Source organism: Rhinoraja longicauda, chromosome 1 (assembly GCF_053455715.1).
Source record: "Rhinoraja longicauda isolate Sanriku21f chromosome 1, sRhiLon1.1, whole genome shotgun sequence".
Classification (NCBI taxonomy): domain Eukaryota; kingdom Metazoa; phylum Chordata; class Chondrichthyes; order Rajiformes; family Arhynchobatidae; genus Rhinoraja; species Rhinoraja longicauda.
The window spans coordinates 138,562,140-138,587,855 of NC_135953.1; the positions used below are offsets into that span (position 1 = coordinate 138,562,140).

General features: G+C 46.9%; 1 protein-coding gene across 1 annotated transcript in view; it reads left to right on the top strand.

Moving 5' to 3' along the window:
- Window positions 1–263: 263 nt before the first annotated feature.
- sh3tc1 (SH3 domain and tetratricopeptide repeats 1) overlaps window positions 264–25,716 on the top strand; it is a 67,025-nt gene continuing 41,572 nt past the window's right edge. Inside the window, exons 1-4 of the mRNA XM_078412839.1 lie at window positions 264–576; window positions 17,967–18,094; window positions 22,819–22,924; window positions 24,793–24,933. Coding sequence (XP_078268965.1) covers window positions 408–576; window positions 17,967–18,094; window positions 22,819–22,924; window positions 24,793–24,933 — 544 coding nt within the window. The 5' untranslated portion in view covers window positions 264–407. The remainder of the gene's footprint in view (window positions 577–17,966; window positions 18,095–22,818; window positions 22,925–24,792; window positions 24,934–25,716) is intronic.

Genomic DNA, 25,716 nt, shown 5'->3' on the forward strand with positions numbered 1-25,716 from the left:
GAGGGAGAGAAAGAGGAAAGAGAAAGAGAGGGAGGGAGGGACAGAGAGAGGGGGAAGAGAAAGAGAGGAAAGAGAAAAGAGAGAGAGAGGGAGAGAGGGGGGAGAGAGGGGGGAGAGAGGGGGGGGGAGAGAGGGGGGGGGGAGAGAGGGGGGGGGGGGAGAGAAACAGAGAGAGAGGGAGAAACAGAGAGAGAAACACACAGAGAGAGAGAGAGAGAGAGAGAGGTGGGAACCTCCGCAGCTCTCCTCCTCCCAAATTAGAAGGCATTCACTGGCGGATTTTGGCAGAAAAGTTGGCATGAAACTTCTTGTGAGCGTCGGTGGAAAGTTTTAGGACAAGAGGTGGCGGCTGTCAGACAACCAGCCAGACAGACAGACAGCCAGCCAGACAGACAACCAGCCAGACGATGGAGCCGGCCGAGCGGGACGGTCCGGCCGCCGCCGCCGGCAGTGTTAGTGATCCGCACCCACCTTGCGCTGAGACAGACGAGAGAGCTACCTTGGCCGGTGCAGCGGGGACCAGGGATGTCCCCGGGCTGACGGGCCGAGTGGCCGTGGTGGAGTACTGCTCGAACGGTAGGTAATCTGCACCCCCCCCCCCCCCTCCCTCGGTCACTGCAGCCGGGAGTGGGCTTTGCAACAACGACGCTCCTTTACTAGTCCTCCAGGTGCAGACTCACCGCTTGGTAACCTTCCCAAACACATGCTCGACTCTGCAAAATCACCCCAATTAGATTCCTATTCAATCTTTTCCCCTTCACCTTCCCAAACACATGCTCGACTCTGCAAAATCACCCCTCAGATCCCTATTCAATCTTTCCCCCTTCACCTTCCCAAACACATGCTCGACTCTGACTGCAAAATCACCCCTCAGATCCCTATTCAATCTTTCCCCCTTCACCTTCCCAGAAACATGCTCGACTCTGACTGCAAATCACCCCTCAGATGCCTATTCAATCTTTTCCCCTTCACCTTCCCAAACACATGCCTGACTCTGCAAAATCACCCCTCAGATCCCTATTCAATCTTTTCCCCTTCACCTTCCCAAACACATGCTCGACTCTGACTGCAAAATCACCCCAATTAGATTCCTATTCAATCTTTTCCCCTTCACCTTCCCAAACACATGCTCGACTCTGACTGCAAAAACACCCCCTCAGCTCCCTATTCAATCTTTTCCCCTTCACCTTCATCCCATGTCCTCCTCTAGTCCTCGATTCCTCTGCTCCGGGCAAGAGACTCTGTGTGCACCTTGACCCAACCCATTCCTCTCGTGATTTTATACACATATATATGATTATTATATTTTTGTTTCCCCTTTAAGATCAAGAAAGATTAGTCCAGCAGCACTCCCTCTTTTTAAGTCAAGTCAAAGTTTATTTGTCACATACACATACAAGATGTGCAGTGAAATGAAAGTTCACCCACAGTCCAGCAATGGAGCAATAAAAATAAACAATTTCACACACAATCACAAACCAACACAAACAACAACAAAAGTGACATCCATCACAGTGAGTCTCCTCCAGTCCGCTCCTCACTGTGATGGAAGGCCACAATGTCTTTTCTCTTCCCCTGACATCTTCTCCCACGGTTGACTGGTTGCTGGTGACTTTTACAATCAATGTCAGGGTTGTGGTGGAAGATGAGCAAAAGCAATGGCTTGAATTTCCTCACGTTTTAACATGGCAGTGTGATGTTTTCCTGGATCCTCCTTGCCTGTTGGTGCTATGACGATGGGTATTTGACAAATCTGCCACCAATTCTCTACTACCACTCCAAAGAAAACTGGTACTTGCTGAAGAGAATCAGAATGGCCTTTATTGTCATCCAAAAAATGTCTTTTGGAAGAAATTCCTTCACCCACAGTCCAACAATAAGAGCAATAAAAATAAGCAATAACACACACACAATCACAAACCAACACAAAACAAAAAAAAAGAAACATCCATCACAGTGAGTCTCCTCCAGTCACCTCCTCACTGTGATGGAAGGCCAGAATGTCTTTTCTTTTCCCCTGCCGTCTTCTCCCGCGGTCTCGACCCGAAACGTCACCCAATTCCTTCTCTCCCCCGAGATGCTGCCTGGCCCGCTGAGTTACTCCAGCATTGTGTGTCTACCTTCGATTTTAACCAGCATCTGCAGTTTTTTCCCCTACACACTTGTTGAAGGGTTCCACTGCAATTAATTCAATGTTCTGAATTACTCCACCACAATGTGTTTTGTTGGAGGAAGTATTTTTGCTTTGAAAAAACTTTGAGGTAGTTGTTCAGAATGTAACTATTTTGTGTATTTCCTTGATGCGAATGATCTTTAGTATTCTCAACTCACATGGCAACTCACATGTGAGTTGTTGCCTCACAGCGCGTTTTTAATGCCAGAGACCCGGGTTCGATCCTGGCAGTCTGTACGGAGTTTATACGTGACCTCCGTGGGTTTTCTCTGAGATCTTCGGTTTCCTCCCACACTCCAAAGACGTGTAGGTTAATTGGCTTGGTATGAATGTAAATTGTCCCTGGTGTGTGTTGGGCAGAGTTAGTGTGCGGGGATCGCTGGTCGGCGCGGACCCGGTGGACCGAAGGGCCTGTTTCCACGCTGTGTCTCGAAACTAAACTAAACTAAACCCATGACTATTTGGTGGGAAAAAAAATGCCAGTCCTGGCTAAGGGAGAGGCAGGGCTGGCAGCTTAAGGTTCCAGGGTACAGGTGCTGCAGGTGAGATAGAAGTGAGGGTCAAAGAGGAAGGGGAGTTGCTTTGCTGATTCAGAGAAACGTCAGGGCAGTCGTCGAGATGACATCAGTCAAGTCAAGTCAATTTTATTTGTACAGCACATTTAAAAACAACCCACGTTGACCAAAGTGCTGTACATCAGTTCAGGTACTAAGAACGAACATACAATGGCACACAAACATAACAACACATACATAAACAGTTCACAGCGTCCCCTCAGAGGGCCTCAAAGGCTATGGAGTAGAAATAGGTTTTGAGCCTGGACTTAAAGGAGTCGATGGAGGGGGCAGTTCTGATGGGGAGAGGGATGCTGTTCCACAGTCTAGGAGCTGCAACCGCAAAAGCGCGGTCACCTCTGAGCTTAAGCCTAGACCGCGGGATAGTCAGTAGCCCCAAGTCGGCCGACCTGAGGGACCTGGAGATAGAGTGGTGGGTTAGAAGATTTTTGATATGGGGGGGGGGGGGGGGGCAAGCCTGTTTAGGGCTTTGTATGTGAATAGGAGGACATTACTGGTGGTTTGTCCAGTGGGGCTGTGTGAGTGGAGCTGAGAGATAGAAGAAGACAATCTTTTACCCTCTTTGTTGGAAGTGTACTATGGGCAGCCAAATAGCTGATGGGAATTAGAAGAATATTTGGCAATATTCATAGTTTTGTCACAAGCACAGGGTACAACAACTTGCGGTCCTGTCAGCTGCAGGTAACTGACCCCAGGTGAACAATTAATCAGAGAAGGTAGTTCTCTCATGGGTGTGGAAGGTGTATAGATAGGGCCTGTCCAACTTAGGCGATTTTGTTTTTTAGGCGACTGTCATAGTCGTAGCAGGTCGCCGAAAATCCGGCGACTGGACTTCCCCCCCCTACGACAATGTCTACGACAAGCTACAACAACCTACCACCTAGTCGACGTCAAGCTACGGCAAGCTACCGACAACCGGCGACCCAATCGTCGCGAGTAGGACGTCCACCTACGACCGCACCTACGACAACCTACGACTGCACCTACGACAACCTACGACAACCGAAGCCAACCTACGTCCACCCGCGACAAGCTACGACCCTGTCGGCGCCAACTGAAGACAATTCACGTCATTTTGGCCTCCGGTTTTGACGCTGGTCCCTGTCGCCAGTTGACGTAGGTTGACGTAGGAAGTCGCCAATGGAATTCACCGAAGTCAGCACCGGCGACAACCTACGTCACCTGGCGACAACCTACGACAGCGCCCCCGTCAGGAGAAATCAAGCTACGCTCATTGGCGTCAAACCCACTGTCGCCGAAAATTTGTCAACATCTCAAAATCCAGCGGCGACCAGAAAGACGCTACGACTCTTTGGAGACGACTCACGACCGTACAGGCGACACCCCGGCAACTGTGTGGCGACAGCCTAGTCGCCTGTAGTCACCTAAAACATCGCCTAAGTGGGACAGGGGTTTTAAGCTCAATTCAGATGTGAGTGTGCACATTATTTGTCCGAAACAAAGTAGGCAGGAATTGACGTTCGAGCTAGTAATGATCACACACTTGTAGATAAAACATCACATGCTGTAATATATTGACAGCCCAGTTGGTACCTGGAAACACCAGAGATTAGGGCAGCACAGTGGTGCAGCGGTAGCGTTGTCGCCTTACAGTGCTTATCGAAGAATAAATATGCAGGGAGATTGCAGGCAGCTGCAATACTATTAGGGCTATCATCGTTGGGGATTTTAGTTTTCCTAATAGAGACTGGGACTGCCATAGTACTAAGGGCTTAATCCAGCATTCAAGAGAGAGCTGGATAGAGCTCTTAAGGATAGCGGAGTCAGGGGGTATAGGGAGAAGGCAGGAACGGGGTACTGATCGAGAATGATCAGCCGTGATCACATTGAATGGCGGTGCTGGCTCGAAGGGCCGAATGGCCTCCTGCACCTATTGTCTATTGTTTAGTTTAGAGATACAGGGCGGAAACAGGCCCTTCGGCTCACCGAGTCGGCACCGACCAGCGATCCCCGCACATTAACACTATCCTACGCACACTAGGGACAATTCACACTTATACCAAGCCAATTAACCTACAAACCTGTACGTCTTTGGAGTGTGGGAGGAAACCGAAGATTTCGGAGAAACCCCACGCGGTCACAGGGAGAACGTACAAACTCCGTACAGACAGTACCCATAGTCAGGATCGAACCTGAGTCTCCAGCGCTGCATTCGCTGTAAGGCAGCAACTCTACCGCTGCGCCACCGTGCCGCTCATTTGATCAGCCATGATCACGGTGAATGGCGGTGCTGGCTCGAAGGGCCGAATGGCCTACTCCTGCACCTATTGTCTATTGACATGAGTCATGCCTTTTTTTTAAACTAAAGATCATGGTTCTTAGATGCAAATGTTGAATTCCACCTTATCCTGGCCAGATCAACCCTGTGCTATTGAAGTCAGCCGTCCTTGAATTAACAAGACTAGGTGGAACTTGTCAAATGTGTTCAGTAAAGCTTCCTTAGCCAATATGTGGAAGATTCTACCAAGGAGAGGGCAAAGCTCGACCTAGACTACGGAAACTGGGAAGAGCAAATGACTGAAGTGTCTGTGGGTTCTATTAACTTTGAAATAGTTATGGATATGGAGATGGCTAATCAAATTAGACAAGTTAAAATTGGGGCAAGGCCAACATTGATGATATTAGACAGGAACTTGCAAAGGTTGATGGGAGTAGGTTGTTTGTGGGCAAAGGGACATCTGGAAAGTGCAATGCTTTAAAAGTGTGATGGTGAGAGTTCAAAGCATGCATGTTTCCATTAAAGTGAGGGGCAAGGCAGTGTGAGTAAGGAAGCAACTACAATTCCTGGGATGGCGGGACTGACGTCTGATGAAAGAATGGGTCGACTGGGCTTGTATTCGCTGGAATTTGGAAGGATGAGAGGGGGTCTTATAGAAACATATAAAATTGTTAGAGGATTGGACAGGGTAGATGCAGGTGAAAAGGTTCCCGATGCTGGGAGAGTCCAGAACCAGGAGTCACAGTTTAAGAATAAGGGGTAGGCCATTTAGGACTGAGATGAGAATAGACTTTTTCACCCTGAGTGTTGTGAATCTGTGGAATTCTCTGCCACAGAATGGGGTACTGATTTTGGACGATCAGCCATGATCATATTGAATGGCGGTGCTGGCTCGAAGGGCCAAGTGGCCTACTGCTGCACTTATTTTCTATGTTCCTATGAAGCCTTACCCCAGGAGGACCCCATTCTCCTGCCTTCTCCACATAACCCCTGACACCCGTACTGATCAAGAACCTATCTCTGCCTTCAAAACATCCATTGACTTGGCCTCCACAGCCTTCTGTGGCAAAGAATTCCACAGATTCACCACCCTCTGACTAAATGAGAGATGATTCTGAGTGATAACATATATGGATAGGCCAAGACTGATTAGGGATAGCCAACATGATTTTGTTGGCGGGAACAGGAATATTATAGAGGTGTTTAAAATGATGCAGAGAATAGATGGGAGTAAATCACAGAGTCTTTTACCCAGGGTAGGGGAATCAAGAACCGGAGTAGTTAGGTCTGAGGTGAGAAGAGAAAGATTTGATAAGAACTCGAGGGGCAACTTTTTCACTCATAAGATGGTGGGCAAGTGAAACGAGCTGCCAGAAGAAATAGGAGAGGCAGGTACGATAACAGCACTTAATTGAAGACAGACGGGACTATCGTAGATGGGGCACCTTGGTCGGTATGGACTGGTTGAGTGAAGGGCCTGTGTCCATGCTGTTTGACTCAGTGACACCAGATAATGTGTTGAAAATTGGAGTACAAAAGGTACCTTTTGGAGACAAATATGATTTTTGGGGGAAATAGCAGCTGTGTTTTTCTCTGAGTTTTGTACTCCAATTTTCAACACATTATCCATTCCTTCTCTCAAGAGATGCTGCCTGTCCCGCTGAGTTACTCCGGCATTTTGTGTCTACCTTCGATTTGATAAAAATAACCTATTTTGAAGAGCTGTTTGACACAGGTGTGCATTTTCAACATTGCTTTGGTTTGTGTTTTGTTTCTCTCCTATTTATTTGAAATGAATTTGTCTCATTCTGAAAGGAAGCATGCAGGTACAGCAGGCAGTGAAGAAAGCCAATGGAATGTTGGCCTTCATAACAAGAGGAGTTGAGTATAGGAGCAAAGAGGTCCTTCTGCAGTTGTACAGGGCCCTAGGGAGACCGCACCTGGAGTAGTGTGTGCAGTTTTGGTCAAATTTGAGGAAGGATATTCTTGCTATTGAGGGCGTGCAGCGTAGGTTTACTAGGTTAATTCCCAGAATGGCGGGACTGTCAAATGTTGAAAGACTGGAGTGACTAGGCTTGTATACACTGGAATTTAGAAGGATGAGAGGGGATCTTATCGAAACGTATAAGATTATTAAGGGGTTGGACACGTTAGAGGCAGGAAACATGTTCCCAATGTTGGGGGAGTCCAGAACAAGGGGCCACAGTTTAAGAATAAGGGGTAGGCCATTTAGAACTGAGATGAGGAAAAACATTTTCAGTCAGAGAGTTGTAAATCTGTGGAATTCTCTGCCTCAGAAGGCAGTGGAGGCCAATTCTCTGAATGCATTCAAGAGAGAGCTGGACAGAGCTCTTAAGGATAGCGGAGTCAGGGGGTATGGGGAGAAGGCAGGAACGGGGTACTAATTGAGAATGATCAGCCATGATCACATTGAATGGCGGTGCTGGCTCAAAGGGCCGAATGGCCTCCTCCTGCACCTATTGTCTATTGTCTATTGATATTGTGGGACCGAAGTGCCTGTTTTTGTGTTGTACTGCTCTATGTTCCAATAGCTTAATGCTGTGCATCAATAAGTCAGTAGCCCATTAGAAGAATATCATCCTATTGGCTATCCTTCAAATTCAAATGGAGTATCTTCTAAAAAGGTGCAACATGCAAAAAACAAAGAGCAGTGATGTAATATTGTCAGAAGCATAATAGGTTTTTGTACAGAAAAGTTTAGGATGATGATAAGAAGGTAAATTTTAAGAAGATGCTTGATTAATTCTTGCAATTCGACTTGGAACTGTGGTCACCTTTCAGCATATGACTGAACTTATTTGTAATCATTTTGATAGATACAAATCAATGTTTTCAGGCACATATTTTCAGTTTTATCATTTTGAATTTTCAGAATTAAGCTTTTGTTTAGTTTTAAGACGTGCAGCATGGAAACAAGCTGTTTGGTCCGCTGAGTCTACTCCGACCATTGATAAAGATAGACACAAAATGCTGGAGTAACTCAGCAGGACAGGCAGCCTCTCTGGGGAGAAGGAATGGGTGACGTTTGGGGTCGAGACCCTTCTTCAGTCTCAGGGTCGGGAGAGGCCCATTGATCACCCGTTCACACTTACAATACAATACAATACAATATATCTTTATTGTCATTGTACAGGGGTACAACGAGATTGGGAATGCGCCTCCCATACGATTCAATAAATTAATTAGCTAGTCAGTATTAATTTAAACAACCCAATGAAACAAATTGTAACAGTTTTAAAACAGAATAAAGGCAAGTAGATCTGTGCCGGTTCACTGTGCGATGTGACCATCCGGCTCAGCAGGACCGGTTCATAGCAGCTATGGCCCTGGGGATGAAGCTGTTCCTGAGTCTGGAGGTGCGGGCGTAGAAGGCCTTGTATCGTCTGCCCGATGGAAGGAGTTCGAACAGACTGTTGCAGGGGTGTGAAGAGTCTTTGTGAATGCTGGTGGCTTTTCTGAGGCATCGTGTGTTGTAGATGCCCTCCAAGGCTGGTAGCTGTGTTCCGATGGTCCTCTGAGCTCTATGGACTACCCGCTGAAGAGCTTTCCTCTCTGCCTCCGTGCTATGTTATCCCACAGTCTCATCATTCCTACACATTAGGGTCAGTTTAACAAGGGCAATTTACCAACAAACCCACATGCCTTTGGAACGTGGGTGGAAACCCACACAGTCACAGGGAGATTGTGCAAACTCCACACAGACAGCACCTAGGATCAGGATCAAACCTGGCTCTCTGGCCCTGTGAGGCTATGATTAAATGCAATGACAAATTTGGCAAATCACCTGTCAAAATGCAAAAATTAAATATGGAAAGTCAATAATCATTGTGTGTATTTAATAGCCATCTATCTATATACTATAAGAAAATAACTGCAGATGCTGGTACAAATCGAAGGTATTTATTCACAAAATGCTGGAGTAACTCAGCAGGTCAGGCAGCATCTCAGGAGAGAAAGAATGGGTGACATTTCGGGTCGAGAGTATCTATATACTAAAACTCTCGTTTGTTATCTTGTTTGTGACTGAACTTCAGCCAAAACGGTCCACGATAGCGCAACAGTTTTAGGCCCACCTTACTCACCATTGTCACTTTAGTGATAATGCAAGTAGTTTTATTGAAATAGGTGTTATATTTTTTGTTGTTCACATTTTAAAATTTAAAAGGAGGGGGAGGGGAGGGGGGGGGGGGAGTGGGGGAGAAGGGAGAGGGGAGGGGGGGTTGAGGAGAGAGGGGAGGGGGAGGAGAGGGTGCTGCACCAATGCAGGAGAGGTTTGGGCCCAACGGGTCCACTTGGTCTAGTTATAAAAGAAAAATGGAAATTTCCCCCAGACTCTCTGCTCTATTTTATTGATTTATCACAGGGTCAGTTTATTAAGCAAGTCTGATTGTCACTGATGTATGTATTTTCTTCATTGATCTGTGAATGTGAGATACTGGTATTTATCAATCCTTATTTATAAATGGTATGCTGCTAGCCGAGGCTAAGTATAGCAGATCAATAGCTTATTGATTTCTGAGAGCTTATCCAGATAGATCAATGAATGTTTTCTGGTGTAAATCCTTTAAAGATGTAATGAGAAAGAAATTGCTCCCAAAACAGCAATCTGTTTTTCCTCCTGTTGGTGGAAGCGGTATTTATTTTCAAGATTTAGATTTTAAATCTGTTTGTATTTTCAGACTTTGCAGTGATTTTTGTTGTTTGATTGTCTTCTGCTAATAACCTCCTGTTTTTCTTTGGAATACTGTTCTTGTTAAACTGTGAGGGTGTCGTAGCTAAATGCAAAGCTGTCTTTGTGGATTTATATATATGCACATCTATGAGCAGGACTAACTGAAGAGGGAGCTGGAAGAGGAAATTCTTGATCAAATCATCCCAATGCAACATATTGGTTGGATCAATACCACTCCAGCTTACGTAATAGAGCAGATCAAGGATCAAAGTGAATGTTTTTGATATCTGTTTACAGGTCTGACTTGGCCCCAGATTAAAAAAGTACCCTCATTGGGAATAGGTGTAGGTGTAGTAGGTGTAGGCCATTTGGCCCATCAAGTCTACTCTGCCATTCAATCATGGCTGATCCATCTCTCCCTCCAAACCCCATTCTCCTGCCTTCTCCCCATCACCTCTGGCACCTGTATTAATCAAGAATCTATCTATCTCTGCCTTATAGACAATAGACAATAGGTGCAGGAGTAGGCCATTCAAGCCAGCACCGCCATTCAATGTGATCATGGCTGATCATTCTCAATCAGTACCCCGTTCCTGCCTTCTCCCCATACCCCCTGACTCCGCTATCCTTAAGAGCTCTATCTAGCTCTCTCTTGAATGCATTCAGAGAATTGGCCTCCACTGCCTTCTGAGGCAGAGAATTCCACAGATTCACAACTCTCTGACTGAAAACGTTTTTCCTCATTACCGTTCTAAATGGCCTACCCCTTATTCTTAAACTGTGGCCCCTGGTTCTGGACTCCCCCAACATTGGGAACATGTTTCCTGCCTTTAACGTGTCCAACCCCTTAATAATCTTATACGTTTCGATAAGATATCCGCTGACATGGGAAGGGTCTCGACCCGAAACGTCACCCATTCCTTCTCTCCAGAGATGCTGCCTGTCCCGCTGAGGTACTCCAGCATTTTGTGATACCTTCGATTTGTACCAGCATCCGCAGTTATTTTCCTACACAACTGTCCTCCGCAGCCTTCTGTGGCAAAGAATTCCACAGATTCGCCAACATCATGTAAAGGCTATATGAGAAAGGTTGTTCTTACTATAAAGAAAATAAAGCAAAGGTTCACCAGACTGAATCCCAGAGAAGGATGGAGCTACTTATCAAAATTGGGAGAATTGCAGCCCCTGAGGGCAGCTGTTAAAGTACACAATGGGATATCGATCAGAAAGGCGCAGAGAAATGGCACTTTAATCCAAGCAAGTACGAGGTTTAGTTTAGTTTAGAGATACAGTGTGGAAACAGGCGCTTCAGCCCACCGACTCTACGCCGACCAGCGATCCCCGCACATTAACACTATCCTACACACACTGGGGACAATTTTATATTTATATACAAAGCCAATTAACCTACAAACATGTTCGTCTTTGGAATGTGGGGGGAAACCAAATATCTCGAAGAAAACGAAGTGGCACGGTGGCGCAGCGGTAGAGTTGCTGCCTTACAGCGAATGCAGCGCCGGAGACAGGTTCGATCCTGACTACGGGCACTGTCTGTACGGAGTTTGTACGTTCTCCCCGTGACCTGCGTGGGTTTTCTCCGAGATCTTCGGTTTCCTCCCACACTCCAAAGACGTACAGGTTTGTGGGTTAATTGACTGGGTAAATATAAAAATTGTCCCTAGTGCGTGTAGGATAGTGTTAATGTGCGGGGATCGCTGGGCGGCACAGACTCGGTGGGCCGAAGGGCCTGTTTCCGCGCTGTATCTCTAAATAAATCTAAATCTAAAAATCACGCAGGTCACGGGGAGAACGTGCAAACTCCGCACAGACAGCGCCCGTAGTCAGGAGCGAACCTGGGTCTCTGGTGCTGTAAGGCAGCAACTCGACCGCTGCACTGCCATGTTGCGAGGTGTTGCACTTTGGGAGATTGAATGTAAGGGGAAACGATACAGTTAATGGCAAGACCCTGAACAGTATGATGCACAGAGGAATCCTGGAGTCCAAATCCACAGCCCCCTGCAATTGGCAACACAAGGAGATGAAGAAGGCGTGTGCTATTCTTCCCTTCATGGGGGAGGCCATCGGGTATGAGTTGGGAGGTCGTGATGCAGCTTTATACGACTTTACTCGGGCTGCATTTGGAGCATTGCATGCAGTTCTTGTCACTCTATTACAGGGAGGATGTGGAGGCTTTGGAGAGGTTGGAGAAGAGGATTCCCAGGGCATTAGAGGGTATTAGCTACAAGGAGACAAACGTGGATTATTTTCTTTGGAACATCAAAGATTGAGAGGAGACCTGATTAAAAAGTATATTAAAATATGAGAGGCTTCCATATAGAATCGCCAATCTAAACCTTTCCAGGAGTATTGTGTGCATTTTTGGTCTCCTAATTTGAGGAAGGATGTCCTTGCTATTGAGGCAGTGCTGTGTAGGTTCACGAGGTTAATCCCTGGGATGGCGGGACTGTCATATGAGGAAAGATTGGAAGGACTGGACTTGTATTCACTGGAGTTTAGAAGGATGAGAGGGGATCTTATAGAGACGTATGGAATCATAAAAGGACTGGACAAGCTAGACACAGGAAAAATGTTCCCAATGTTGGGGGAGTCCAGAACCAGGGGACACAGTCTAAGAATAAAGAGGAGGCCATTTAAAACTGAGGTGCGAAGAAACTTTTTCACCCAGAGCGTTGTGAATTTGTGGAATTCTCTGCCGCAGAAGGCAGTGGAGGCAAATTCACTGGATGAATTTAAAAGGGAGTTAGATAGAGCTTTAGGGGCTAGTGGAATCAAGGGATATGGGGAGAAGGCAGGCAGGGGTTACTGATTGTGGATGATCAGCCATGATCACAATGAATGGCGGTGCTGGCTCGAAGGGCCAAATGGCCTCCTCCAGCACCAATTTTCTATGATTCTACGATTCTATGATGATTATGGAATTGTCAAAGACTAGAGGGCATAGCTTTAAGGTGAGAGGGGGAGAATTTAAATGGGTTGTGTGGGAAAGGTTTGCCTGGAACGCACAGCCAGGGTTGATGGTGGAGGCAGATAAGATAGAGGTGTTTAAGTGGCTTTTGGGTAGGCAAGATGATAATAATTTCATAATCATAATCATTTCATAATCATACTTTATTGGCCAAGTATGTTTTGCAACATACGAGGAATTTCATTTGCCTGGTCATCCCAATAATAAGCAACAGGACACACAAAATACATTTTAACATGAACATCCACCACAGTGACTCCTCCACATTCCTCACTGTGATGGAAGGCGAAAAAAACGTTCAATCTCTTCCCTTCTTTGTCCTCCCGCGGTCGGGGGCCTCGAGCCTTCTGTTGACAGGACGATCTTGGCTCCCTTAACCAGCGGTCAGCCCCTCCACGTCGGGGCGATCAAACTTCCGCATCGGGTGGGGGAATCTCAGCTCCCCCGCTCCGGGCGATCGGACCCCAGGTCGAACCTTGGAGCTTCCCAACATCGGTCTCTCTCCGAGACTGCGAGCTCCTCGATGTTGAAATCTGCAGGCCGCAGTTGGAGGGCCAGCAGCGTAATGAAGGACGAGTCGCACCCCGGCCACTCCCTCGTCTCTCCTCTCCCATCGGGCAAAATGTATAGAAGTGTGACAACGCACACCTCCAAATTCAGGGACAGTTTCTTCCCAGCTGTTATCAGGCCACTGAATCATCCTACCACGACCAGAGAGCAGTGCCCAACTACTATCTGCCTCTTTAATGACCCTCGGACTATCCTTGATCGGACTTTGCTGGCTTTACCTTGCCCCTGCAGTAATGTTATTCCCTTATCATGTATCTATAAACTGTAAATGGATTGATTGCAATCATGTATTGTCTTTCTACTGACTGGGTAGCACGCAACAAACAGCACACGTGACCTTAAACTGGATAGCGCGCAACAAACAGCACACGTGACCTTAAACTAAACTGCACTGGATCCTTTTTTGTGGGTTTTCCCCATTGCTGTTCCTCCCTCCCTCCTTCCATCCATCTATCTTTTGTCCTTCGCAGGACGTGCAGCGTAGGTTTACTAGGTTAATTCCCGGAATGGCGGGACTGTCATATGTTGAAAGACTGGAGCAACTAGGCTTGTATACACTGGAATTTAGAAGGATGAGAGGAGATCTTATCGAAACGTATAAGATTATTAAGGGGTTGGACACGTTAGAGGCAGGAAACATGTTCCCAATGTTGGGGGAGTCCAGAACAAGGGGCCACAGTTTAAGAATAAGGGGTAGGCCATTTAGAACTGAGATGAGGAAAAACTTTTTCAGTCAGAGAGTTGTAAATCTGTGGAATTCTCTGCCTCAGAAGGCAGTGGAGGCCAATTCCCTGAATGCATTCAAGAGAGAGCTAGATAGAGCTCTTAAGGATAGCGGAGTCAGGGGTTATGGGGAGAAGGCAGGAACGGGATACTGATTGAGAATGATCAGCCATGATCACATTGAATGGCGGTGCTGGCTCGAAGGGCCGAATGGCCTCCTCCTGCACCTATTGTCTATTTTCTTTCGCACTCCAGGTCCTTTGAGCTGTTGAGGCTTGAGCCTGTTGGAGCAGGTGAAAGAAAGGGTTAATGTTAAATATGCTGACCAAAGTGTTGACGGAATTTAGGCGCACTTAATAAACAGGAAGTTTTTGTTGAGCAAAGGGAGTTCATAACTCCTCAAGCAGGTTAAGTGGATTATCCTTGTGCATTAAGATAAGGAACTGAATGCCGATGTGCCGAGTGTTTGCAGAAAGGAAGTATATCCTCTCACCGTGGTCAGCAAATCTCAAAGCATTGTTCAGATTATTGGACTCGGGAGCAATGCAGAGTTCGAACTAGCTTTTAAGCAGAGTGGCACGGCTGATAACGAATGCAGTGGCAGCAGGCATCATCTATATACAAAACTCTCGTTTGTTTGTTCCTGAGCTACAGCTAAAACGGCACACGATAGCGTGACAATTTCAGGCCCACCTTACTCACCGTCGTCCCTTTGGTGCTAACGGAAGAAGTTTCACTGAAATCGGTGTTATATTTTTTAAGTTATTCACATTTTAAAGTTTAAATCTATCTCCTAGGGAGGGGGGGGGGAGGAAGGAGGATAAGGGGGGTGGAGGGGTGGGGAGGGGGTGGGGGAGGGGGAGGATAAGGGGGGTGGAGGGGGAGGGGAGGGGGGTGGAGGGAGGGGGATGAGGGGGATGGAGTGGGGGAGAGGGAGGGGAGGTGGAGGGAGAAGGAGGGGTGGATAAGGCGGGTTGAGGGGGAGGGGAGGGGAGGGGGTGGAGGGGAGTGGATAAGGGGGATTGAGGAGGAGGGGAGGGGGGGTGGAGGGAGGGGGAGGATAAGGGGGGATTGAGGGGGATGGAGGGGGAGGGGAGGGGGGGTGGAGGGAGGGGGGAGGGGGAGGATAAGGGGGGGTGGAGGGGGATGGAGGGGGAGGGGAGGGGGGGTGGAGGGAGGGGGGAGGGGGAGGGGAGGGGGATTGTGGGGGAGGGGAGGGGGTGGAGGGAGTGGGGGTGGAGGGAGGGGGAGGATAAGGGGGATTGAGGGGGAGGGGGTGGAGGGAGGGGGGAGGGGGAGGATAAGGAGGATTGTGGGGGAGGGGAGGGGGTTGAGGGAGGGGGAGGATTAGGGGGGATTGAGGGGGATGGAGTGGGAGGGAGGGAAGGGGGGGGGGGTGCAGGAGAGGTTTGGACCCAACTGGTCCACTTGGTCTAGTGATTAGTTATAATTGGAGAAAGACCCAGACTTGCTGGAGATTTAACCCAGCACGTTAAAGTTGCTTGAGTACCTTGAATCAATTGTTCAATAAATGAAAATCTGCAACTTCTTTTGCGAGAAATTAAAGAACAAATCAGGACATACTGCATGTGCTAAGTGGATCAGGCAGTGAAGGGGAAAAGATTTGTATGAAAGACATTGACTTGAACCCTGTGGAGTATTTTGCCAGATTATTTTTCTGTAAAGGGTTTATTATAAGGCATGAAATAATTAAATTGAATTGGTCATGAGGAAGGCTGTGTGCATTAACATAGTGTAGTTTTGAAGAATTGAGGTGTACTATTGGTCAGTCTGAAGAAGAGTCTCGACCCGAAACGTCACCCATTTCTTCTCCCTTGAGATGCTGCCTGACCCGCTGAGTTACTTCAGCATTTGGTGTCTACCATTATGTAGCATTCATTCCATGATTATAGCAATCTGGTATAAGTGTCTGCCCCTCACCAAGCTTCTGTTCTCCCAAAATGTTTTGGATTTGGATTTTAGATTTTTTTTTTAGATTTAGAGATACAGCGCAGAAACAGGCCCTTCGGCCCACCGAATCCGCGCCGCCCAGCGATCCCCGCACATTAACACTATCCTACACACACTAGGGACAATTTTTACATTTACCCAGTCAATTAACCTACATACCTGTACATCTTTGGAGTGTGGGAGGAAATCGAAGATCTCGGAGAAAACCCACGCAGGTCACGGGGAGAACATACAAACTCCGTACAGACGGCGCCCGTAGTCAGGAGCGAACCTGAGTCTCCGGCGCTGCATTCGCTGTAAGGCAGCAACTCTACCGCTGCGCCACCTTGCCACCATTTTATGCCATTATGGTTGAGTATAGAAAGAAAATAGAAAAATAGGTGCACTAGTAGGCCATTCGGCCCTCGAGCCAGCACCGCTATTCAATATGAGCATGGCTGATCATCTAAAATCAGTGCCCCGTTCCTGCTTTTTCCCCATATCCCTTGATTCCTTTAGCCCTAAGAGCTAAATCTAACTCTCTCTTGAAAACATCCAGTGAATTGGCCTCCGCTGCCTTCTGCGGCAGAGAATTCCACAGATTCACAACTCTTTGGGTGAAGAGGTTTTTCCTCGTCTCAGTCTTAAATGGCCTACCCCTTATTCTTAAACTATGACCCCTGGTTCTGGACTCCCCCGACATCGGGAACATTTTGACCTGCATCTAGCCTGTCCGATCTTTAAGGATTTTATATTGAATTTGATTTGCAACTCAAGTGGCAACTTCTGCATGTGGGAAGTCATGTGGCGATGATTCGTGACGTGACACTTGCTCAAAACCATGACGTGACTTGTTCTTGTGCAGCACTGTTCTATGTTCTATGTTAAACCTTCAGTGAGTTTATTTTTCCCAACATTTTCTTGCAAGGTGAATATGTAAAAGTCAGAGGTATTTATTTCACAAAATGCTGGAGTAACTCAGCAGGTCAGGCAGCATCTCAGGAGAGAAGGAATGGGTGACGTTTCGGGTCGAGACCCTTCTTCAGTAAAAGTCAGATGTGTATAAAGGGGGATCAATGTATTTCAAACAAAAATTCAAGGTCACGGCGGTAGAGTTGCTGCCTTGCAGTGAATGCAGCGCCGGAGACCCGGGTTCCATCCCGACTGCTGGTGCTTGTCTTTACGGAGTTTGTATGTTCTCCTCGTGACCTGCGTGGGTTTTCTCTGAGATCTTCGGTTTCCTCCAACACTCCAAAGACGTACAGATTTGTAGGTTAATTGGCTTGGTAAATGCAAAAATTGTCCCTAGTGCGTGTAGGATAGTGTTAATGTGCGGGGATCGCTGGTCGGCGCGGACCCGATGGGCCGCAGGGCCTGTTTCCGCGCTGTAGCTCTAAACTAAAAAATTCTTTGGCACTACTTTTCCAGCAACCCTGAATGTTGCAAAGGAACAAGAATATCAGAGTAATGTTATTGTGTCCATCATGTCAAGCAGGAGGCACCGTGTAGAGATTCAATGTCCTTGGATAAATAGATACATAGACAATAGGTGCAGGAGGAGGCCATTCGGGCCCTTCGAGCCAGCACCGCCATTCAATGTAATCATGGCTGATCATCCGCAATCTGTACCCCGTTCCTGCCTTCTCCCCATATCCCTTGATTCCGCTAGCCCTAAGAGCTCTATCCAAATCCAACTCCCTTTTGAATGCATCCAGTGAATCGGCCTCCACCGCCTTCTGAGGCAGCGAATTCCACAAATTCACAACTCTCTGTGCGAAAATGTTTTGTCCTCATCTCAGTTCTAAATGGCCGACCCATTATTCTCAAACTGTGGCCCCTGGTTCTGGACTCCCCCCCCCCAACATCGGGAACACGTTTCCTGCATCTAGCATGCCCAATCCCTTAATAATTTAATATGTTTCTGTAAGATCCCCTCTCAACAATCGCGAGTTTAAAATGACAGTAACTATCTATATTGATTAAAAATCTAGTTGTACCTTTTAAAATGCAATGCAGTGTCCTCGTGGGGAATAAAAATCATTTTGTTTTCTTGACAGGTATCTCAATGAAACTGACAATGAAGAGACAGAGAACAGGACTTCCTGATGTTTTTCTGCAGGACATGCTGAGAGGAAAGTTGCGAATTCTAGAGGATGACTGTGGGGAGGTCTTAACACTCCTCAGCGTAAGTCACAACGCACAACATATGTAGCAAAAGAAAGATAAGGAGTGGGAATCATGTTATCTCAGATCTCCAACCAATATCCTGGAGCACCTGGTTTAAACACAACCGGAAGTGCTGTTAGCCAAGGCATTGCATTCTTGAAACATTCTTGAAACAATGTGATCCTGATTCTCAGGGAAGATTAAAAAAACTGCAGACGCTGGTTTAAATCGAAGGTAGGCTCAAAAACCTGGAGTGACTCAGCAGGTCAGGCAGCATCCCCGAAGAGAAGGAATGGGTGACCTCTTTGGGTCAGGGGAGGGGACAGGACAAAGATAGGATGTAGTCGGAGACGGGAAGACCAGTGGGGGAACTGGGAAGGGGGAGGGGATGGAGAGGAGAAGCAGGGACTGCCTGAAATGGGAGAAGTCAATGTTCATACCGCTGGGATGTAAACTGCCCAAGCGAAATATGAGGTGCTGTTCCTCCAATTTGCGCTGGGCCTCACTCTGACAATGGAGGAGGCCCAGGACAGAAAGGTCAGATTGGGAGTGGGAGGGGGAGTTGAAGTGCTGAGCCACCGGGAGATCAGGTAGGTTAAGGCGGACTTAACTCGTTCAGCGAAACGACCGCCGAGCCTGCGCTTGGTCTCGGCGATGTGGAGAAGTTGACATCTGGAACGGCGGATACAATAGATGAGGTTGGAGGAGGTGCAAGTGAACCTCTGCCTCACCTGGAAAGACTGTTGGGGTCCTTGGATGGAGTAGAGGGTGGAGGTAAAGGGACAGGTGTTGCATCTCCTGCGGTTGCCGGGGAAAGTGCCCGGGGATGGGGTGGTTTGGGTGGGAAGGGACGAGTGGACCAGGGAGTTATGGAGGGAACGGTCTCTTCTGTCCTGATTCGCATTCATTTTCTAAAGCATCCTTCCCTGGGATGTTGACAATGAAGTTCTCCCCGAAACAAATCTTAGCCTAGTTCTGCAGGGAGGTAGACCTTGGATGGATCAGGAGTAACTGAGGGGGTGGAAGGAAGTGGTACGCAAGAGAGTGTTAGATATACAGTAGCTCTTAGGGCTAATGGAATCAAGGGATATGGGGAGAAAGCAGGAACGGGGGTACTGATTCTGGATGATCAGCCATGATCATATTGAATGGCGGTACTGGCTTGAAGGGCCGAATGGCCTACTCTTGCACCTATTTTCCATGCTTCTATGTTTTTATAAGATTGTTCCTTTAATCTTTTTGATCGCCGAAGATTCTCAAAATCTCCAGGCTTTCCAATTGCTCTTTATGTTTTTCTGATTAACTACCCACTGACCTTAGTCTCTTTTCACTGTTGCTCTGCTTGAAGTTGTACAATTAATAAACCAACCTAAGGCACTTAGTCATCTTGTTCAAAATTAGCTGTCCCTTACAATAGCCTACAAAACACTTGGCTAAGTGGCAATGTGGCTTAGGGCAGTCACGGTGTCGCAGCAGTAGAGTTGCTGCCTTACAGCGAATGCAGCGCCAGAGATCCTGTCTACGGGCGCCGTCTGTACGGAGTTTGCACGTTCTCCCCGTGACCTGCGTGGGTTTTCTCCGAGATCTTCGGTTTCCCCCCACGCTCCAAAGACGTGCAGGTATGCAGGTAAATTGGCTTGGTACAAATATAAATTGCCCCGAGTGTGTGTTGGGTAGTGTTGATGTGCGGGGATCGCTGGTCGGTGTGGACTCGGTGGGCCGAAGGGCACGTTTCTGCGCTGTATCTCTAAACTAAAAAAAACTAAAAGCTAAAAGCAGCATTAGGAAATGTGTAGGAAGGAACTGCAGATGTTGGTTGAAACCAAAGACAGACACAAAAAGCTGGAGTAACTCAGCGGGTCAAGTCAAATCAAGATTATTTGTCACATACACGTACAAGATGTGCAGTGAAATTAAAGTGGCAATGCCTGCGGATTGTGCTAAAACTACAAAACAGAATAGAAAAAAAAAAATTAATACAGTAAATTAAATTAGTCCCTGGTGATATGAGAGCTAACAGTCCTGATGGCCTGTGGGAAGAAACTCCGTCTCATCCTCTCCGTTTTCACAGTGTGACAGCGGAGGCGTTTGCCTGACCGTAGCAGCTGGAACAGTCCGTTGCTGGGGTGGTAGGGGTCCCCCATGATCTTGCTTGCTCTGGATCTACACCTCCTGATGTATAGGTCCTGCAGGGGGGCAGGTGTAGTTCCCATGGTGCGTTCAGCCGAACGCACTACTCTCTGCAGGGCCATCCTGTCCTGGGCAGAGCTGTTCCCAAACCAGATTGTGATGTTCCCGGACAAGATGCTTTCTACAGCCCCAGAGTAGAAGCACTGAAGGATCCTCAGAGAGACTAAAGACTAAAATCAGCTTTAGGAAATGTGTAGGGAGGAACTGCAGATGTTGGTTGATTAAAAGTACCATTAGCAAATTTGCAGATGATACAAAGCTGGGTGGTAGTGTGAACTGTGAGGAAGATGCTATGAGGTTGCAGGGTGACTTGGACAGGTTGTGTGAGTGGGCGGATGCATGGCAGTTGCAGTTTAATGTGGATAAGTGTGAGGTTATCCACTTTGGTGGTAAGAATAGGAAGGCAGAGTATTATCTGAATGGTGTCAAGTTAGGAACAGGGGACGTACAACGAGATCTGGGTGTCCTAGTGCATCAGTCACTGAAAGGAAGCATGCAGGTACAGCAGGCAGTGAAGAAAGCCAATGGAATGTTGGCCTTCATAACAAGAGGAGTTGAGTATAGGAGCAAAGAGGTCCTGCAGTTGTACAGGGCCCTAGTGAGACCGCACCTGGAGTACTGTGCGCAGTTTTGGTCTCCAAACTTGAGGAAGGATATTCTTGCTATTGAGGGCGTGCAGCGTCGGTTTACTAGGTTAATTCCCGGAATGGCGGGACTATCATATGTTGAAAGACTGGAGCGACTAGGCTTGTATACACTGGAATTTAGAAGGATGAGAGGAGATCTTATCGAAACGTATAAGATTATTAAGTGGTTGGACACGTTAGAGGCAGGAAACATGTTCCCAATGTTGGGGGAGTCCAGAACAAGGGGCCACAGTTTAAGAATAAGGGGTAGGCCATTTAGAACTAAGATGAGGAAAAACGTTTTCAGTCAGCGAGTTGTGAATCTGTGGAATTCTCTGCCTCAGAAGGCAGTGGAGGCCAATTCTCTGAATGCATTCAAGAGAGAGCTAGATAGAGCTCTTAAGGATAGTGGAGTCAGGGGGTATGGGGAGAAGGCAGGAACGGGGTACTGATTGAGAATGATCAGCCATGATCACATTGAATGGCGGTGCTGGCTCGAAGGGACGAAGGGCCGAATGGCCTTCTCCTGCACCTATTGTCTATTGTCTATTATTTTGCTGAATAAAGGAAGTGGGATGATCTGAAGGACCAAATGGGATGGGGACGAGCAAAGAGTGAATAGCATGGAGTGATGGCAGTGCTGCCAATGGTGAAGGTAAAAGGATACTAGGAGGCGGAAAATGACCTCCAGAATACCAGAGAAAGGAGATGGGATAGAAACATAGAAAATAGGTGCAGGAGGAGGCCATTCGGCCCTTCGAGCCAGCACCGCCATTCATTGTGATCATGGCTGATCATCCACAATCAGTAACCCGTGCCTGCCTTCTCCCCGTATCCCTTGATTCCGCTAGCCCCCAGAGCTCTATCCAACTCTCTCTTAAATTCATCCAGTGAATTGGCCTCCAATGCCTTCTGTGGCAGAGAATTCCACAAATTCACAACTCTCTGGGTGAAAAAGTTTTTCCTCACTTCATTTTTAAATGGCCTCTCCTTTATTCTTAGACTGTGTGGCCCCTGGTTCTGGACTCCCCCAACATTGGGAACATTTTTCCTGCATCTAGCTTGTCCAGTCCTTTTATAATTGTATGTATATATTATTTATATATTATTATATATATTATATATATGTTATATAATATATTATATTTATTATTATGTATATATAATTTAATAAGATCCCCTCTCATCCTTCTAAACTCCAGTGAATACAAGCCGAGTCTTTTCAACCTTTCTTCATATGTCAGTCCCGCCATCCCAGGGATCAATCTCGTGAACCTACGCTGCACTGCCTCAATTACAAGGATGTCCTTCCTCAAATCAGGAGACCAAAACTGTACACAACACTCCAGATGTGGTCTTACCAGGGCCCTATACAACTGCAGAAGAACCTCTTTACTCCTATACTGAAATCCTCTCGTTATGAAGGCCAATCCTCTCGTTATGAAGGCATGGGGGAGAGGGGGTGGGATAGTGGCATTTAAAAGGGTTTTTAATAGGCATGTGTATATGCAGGGAATGAAGCAATTATGTACCTCATCCAGAAAGAGGATTTTAGTTCAGCATGGCATCATATTGGCACAGGCATTGTTGGCCCAATAGTCTGTTTGTTCCTGTCTACTGTTGTGCAGTCTAATTTTCAGCCCTTTATAATATGCTTTCTACAACATCTCGCGGAATGTTGTGCAGTTTTAATACTGGTTTATATTTCCTGTTAAATGTTGCCTTCAGAGGCAAATTGTGGATTAGACGTAGAATTTTACTCTCACTACATTTATTTCTGCTGCGTTTGGTTGCATATTTCCTATTAAATGTTGCTTTCTGAGGCAGAACGTGGACCAGTCTTACAGTTTTACTCTCACTACATTTATTTCTGCTGGGTTTCAGTTCACTTAACCCACTGTTTTTTTCCCCCCCTTGATTATTTCAGGAGCTTTCAGCCAGTCTGCTGTCCATTTACAGTGACCACGACGTGATGGTGATTCATTTTCAAACATTTGAAGAAGTTTGGAAATTTTCAACGTATTACTCACTAGGTAGAAACATTTCGATTGTAATGTACTTTGAAAATCGCAAGCATATTTCACAGTTTAGACAATAGACAACAGACAATAGGTACAGGAGTAGGCCATTCGGCCCTTCGAGCCAGCACCACCATTCAATGTGATCATGGCTGATCATTCTCAATCAGTACCCCGTTCCTGCCTTCTCCCCATACCTCCTGACTCCGCTATCCTTAAGAGCTCTATCTAGCTCTCTCTTGAATGCATTCAGAGAATTGGCCTCCAATGCCTTCTGAGGCAGAGAATTCCACAGATTTATAACTCTCTGACTGAAAAAGTTTTTCCTCATCTCCGTTCTAAATGGCCTACCCCTTATTCTTAAACTGTGGCCCCTGGTTCTGGACTCCCCCAACATTGGGAACATGTTTACCGGCCTCTAACGTTTCCAACCCTTTAATAATCTTGTATGTTTCGATAAGATCCCATCTCATCCTTCTAAATTCCAGTGTGTTCCCTACTAAAGTATAATGGTGAAAATAGCTCTTCAAGGTGCGATACGCACAAAATGCTGGAGTAACTCAGCGGGAAAGGCAGCATGTCTGGAGAGAAGGAATGGGTGATGTTTCAGGTCGAAACCCTGAAGAAGGGTCTCGTCCCGAAATGACACCCGTCCCTTCTCTCCAGAGATGGAATGGAATAGGAATGGAATACTTTGTTGTCCCACGTGACGAGGCACAGTGAGATTCTTTGCTTGCATACCCATGTATACAAATAGCAGCCACCTACGGCGCTGACAAAGTTACAAAGCACTCCTCCCCCTCCCCCCCCCGCACACAGGGGTCCTCCATTGTCCTCCCCCCCCCCACACACAGGGGTCCTCCATTGTTCTTCCCCCCCCCCCCACAGGGCTCCTCCATTGTTCTTCCCCTCCCCCCCCCACACGTTCGGTCCTCCACGCTCCCATCGACTGTCAACTGCGGGTCAACCCGCGAGGCATCGCCGCCGCCACGAAGCCTCACCACCGCCAATTAACCTACAATCACCTACACCAAGCCAATTAACCTACAATCATGTACGTCTTTGGAGCGTGGGAGGAAACCAAAGATCTCAGAGAAAACCCACGCAGGTCACGGGGAGAACGTACAAACTCTGTACAGACAGCACCCGTAGTCGGGATCGAACCAGGGTCTCCGGCGCTGCAAGTGCTGTAAGGCAGCAACTCTACCGCTGCGCCACCGTGTTTCCCATGCATAGAAACATAGACATAGAAAATAGGTGCAGGAGTAGGCCATTCGGCCCTTCGAGCCTGCACCGCCATTCAATATGATCATGGCTGATCATCCAGCTCAGTAACCTGTACCTGCCTTCTCTCCATACCCCCTGATCCCTTTAGCCACAAGGGCCACATCCAACTCCCTCTTAAATATAGCCAATGAACTGGCCTCAACTACCTTCGTTGGCAGAGAATGCCACAGATTCACCACTCTCTGTGTGAAGAAATGGTTTCTTATCTCGGTCCTAAAAGACTTCCCCCTTACCCTTAAGCTGTGACCCCTGGTTCTGGACTTCCCCAACATCGGGAACAATCTTCCCGCATCTAGCCTGTCCAACCCCTTAAGAATTTTATATGTTTCTATAAGATCCCCCCTCAGTCTTCTAAATTCCAGCGAGTACAAGCCCAGTCTATCTAGTCTTTCTTCATATGAAAGTCCTGCCATCCCAGGGATCAATCTGGTGAACCTTCTCTGTACTCCCTCTAAGGCTAGAATGTCTTTCCTCAGATTAGGAGACCAAAACTGTACACAATACTCCAGGTGCGGTCTCAACAAGGCCCGCATCGGTTATCAAATAATTGTTTGCATTTAGTATAACCTACAACTGAACTTTTTATTCCCTTGTAGGTTTGATTGGTCACTGCCTGGAGAATCTATTGTTCGATCAAGAATTTTGGCTGAACTATCAGAATGAAGATGCCTTGCTGGATGTCCAAATAAATGAAGATTCTCTCAAAAAGATGTGCAAAGACCTTCTTTTACAGGAAGGTGAGTAATGTCACTCCTGATGTGTACGATATGATTTTTTAATATACGATACGATGATCAGCCATGATCACATTGAATGGTGGTGCTGGCTAGAAGGGCCGAATGGCCTTCTCCTGCACCTATTGTCTATTGTCTATTGATATGATACGATAAAACTATATTTATCCCAGGAGGGAAATTGATCTGACAACAGTAATAAAAACACAAAATACATTAAACTTGAAATTTGAGTAACAAGTGGAAAGGATTGGGGGGGTGGGGGGGGGAGGGAGTCAGTATCAGTCTATCCCACGACAGAAGGGGGAGGAGTTGTAAGGTTTTCTGTTCGTTAACAATAAGAGCGAAATTCCCACGCTGTCAATGTTTCCCCGGCGTGTCCTAATGTCCTCGAAGTGTTCTAATCTTCGCTAAAATCACTGACAAGTCAGTAAGCACTTGAGAGTTTTGAACTATAACATCTTGTATGGTTTGCTTGAAAACCAAGCTTCACTGTAACAAGGAATAAACTGGATTTACTTCCAGTTTACTAATAGCTGTATTAAAAAAAAATTTTTTTTCAAGTGTTTCAGTGAATTTTTGTGAAAAGTGTGTGGGCATTCTTTGAAAATGTACGGGCGATGTATATCTGGTTTCTGGGTTGAATATCTGGGCTTGGAGCTCACATTAAATGTAATGGCTGAGGCCAAAAACATTGCGAAAATTCCCACGCTTACCTGACCGTCAAACTGTTGCCTCCAATCTACCTGTCAAATGTCCTGACGGTAAATAAAATGGTTAAACACA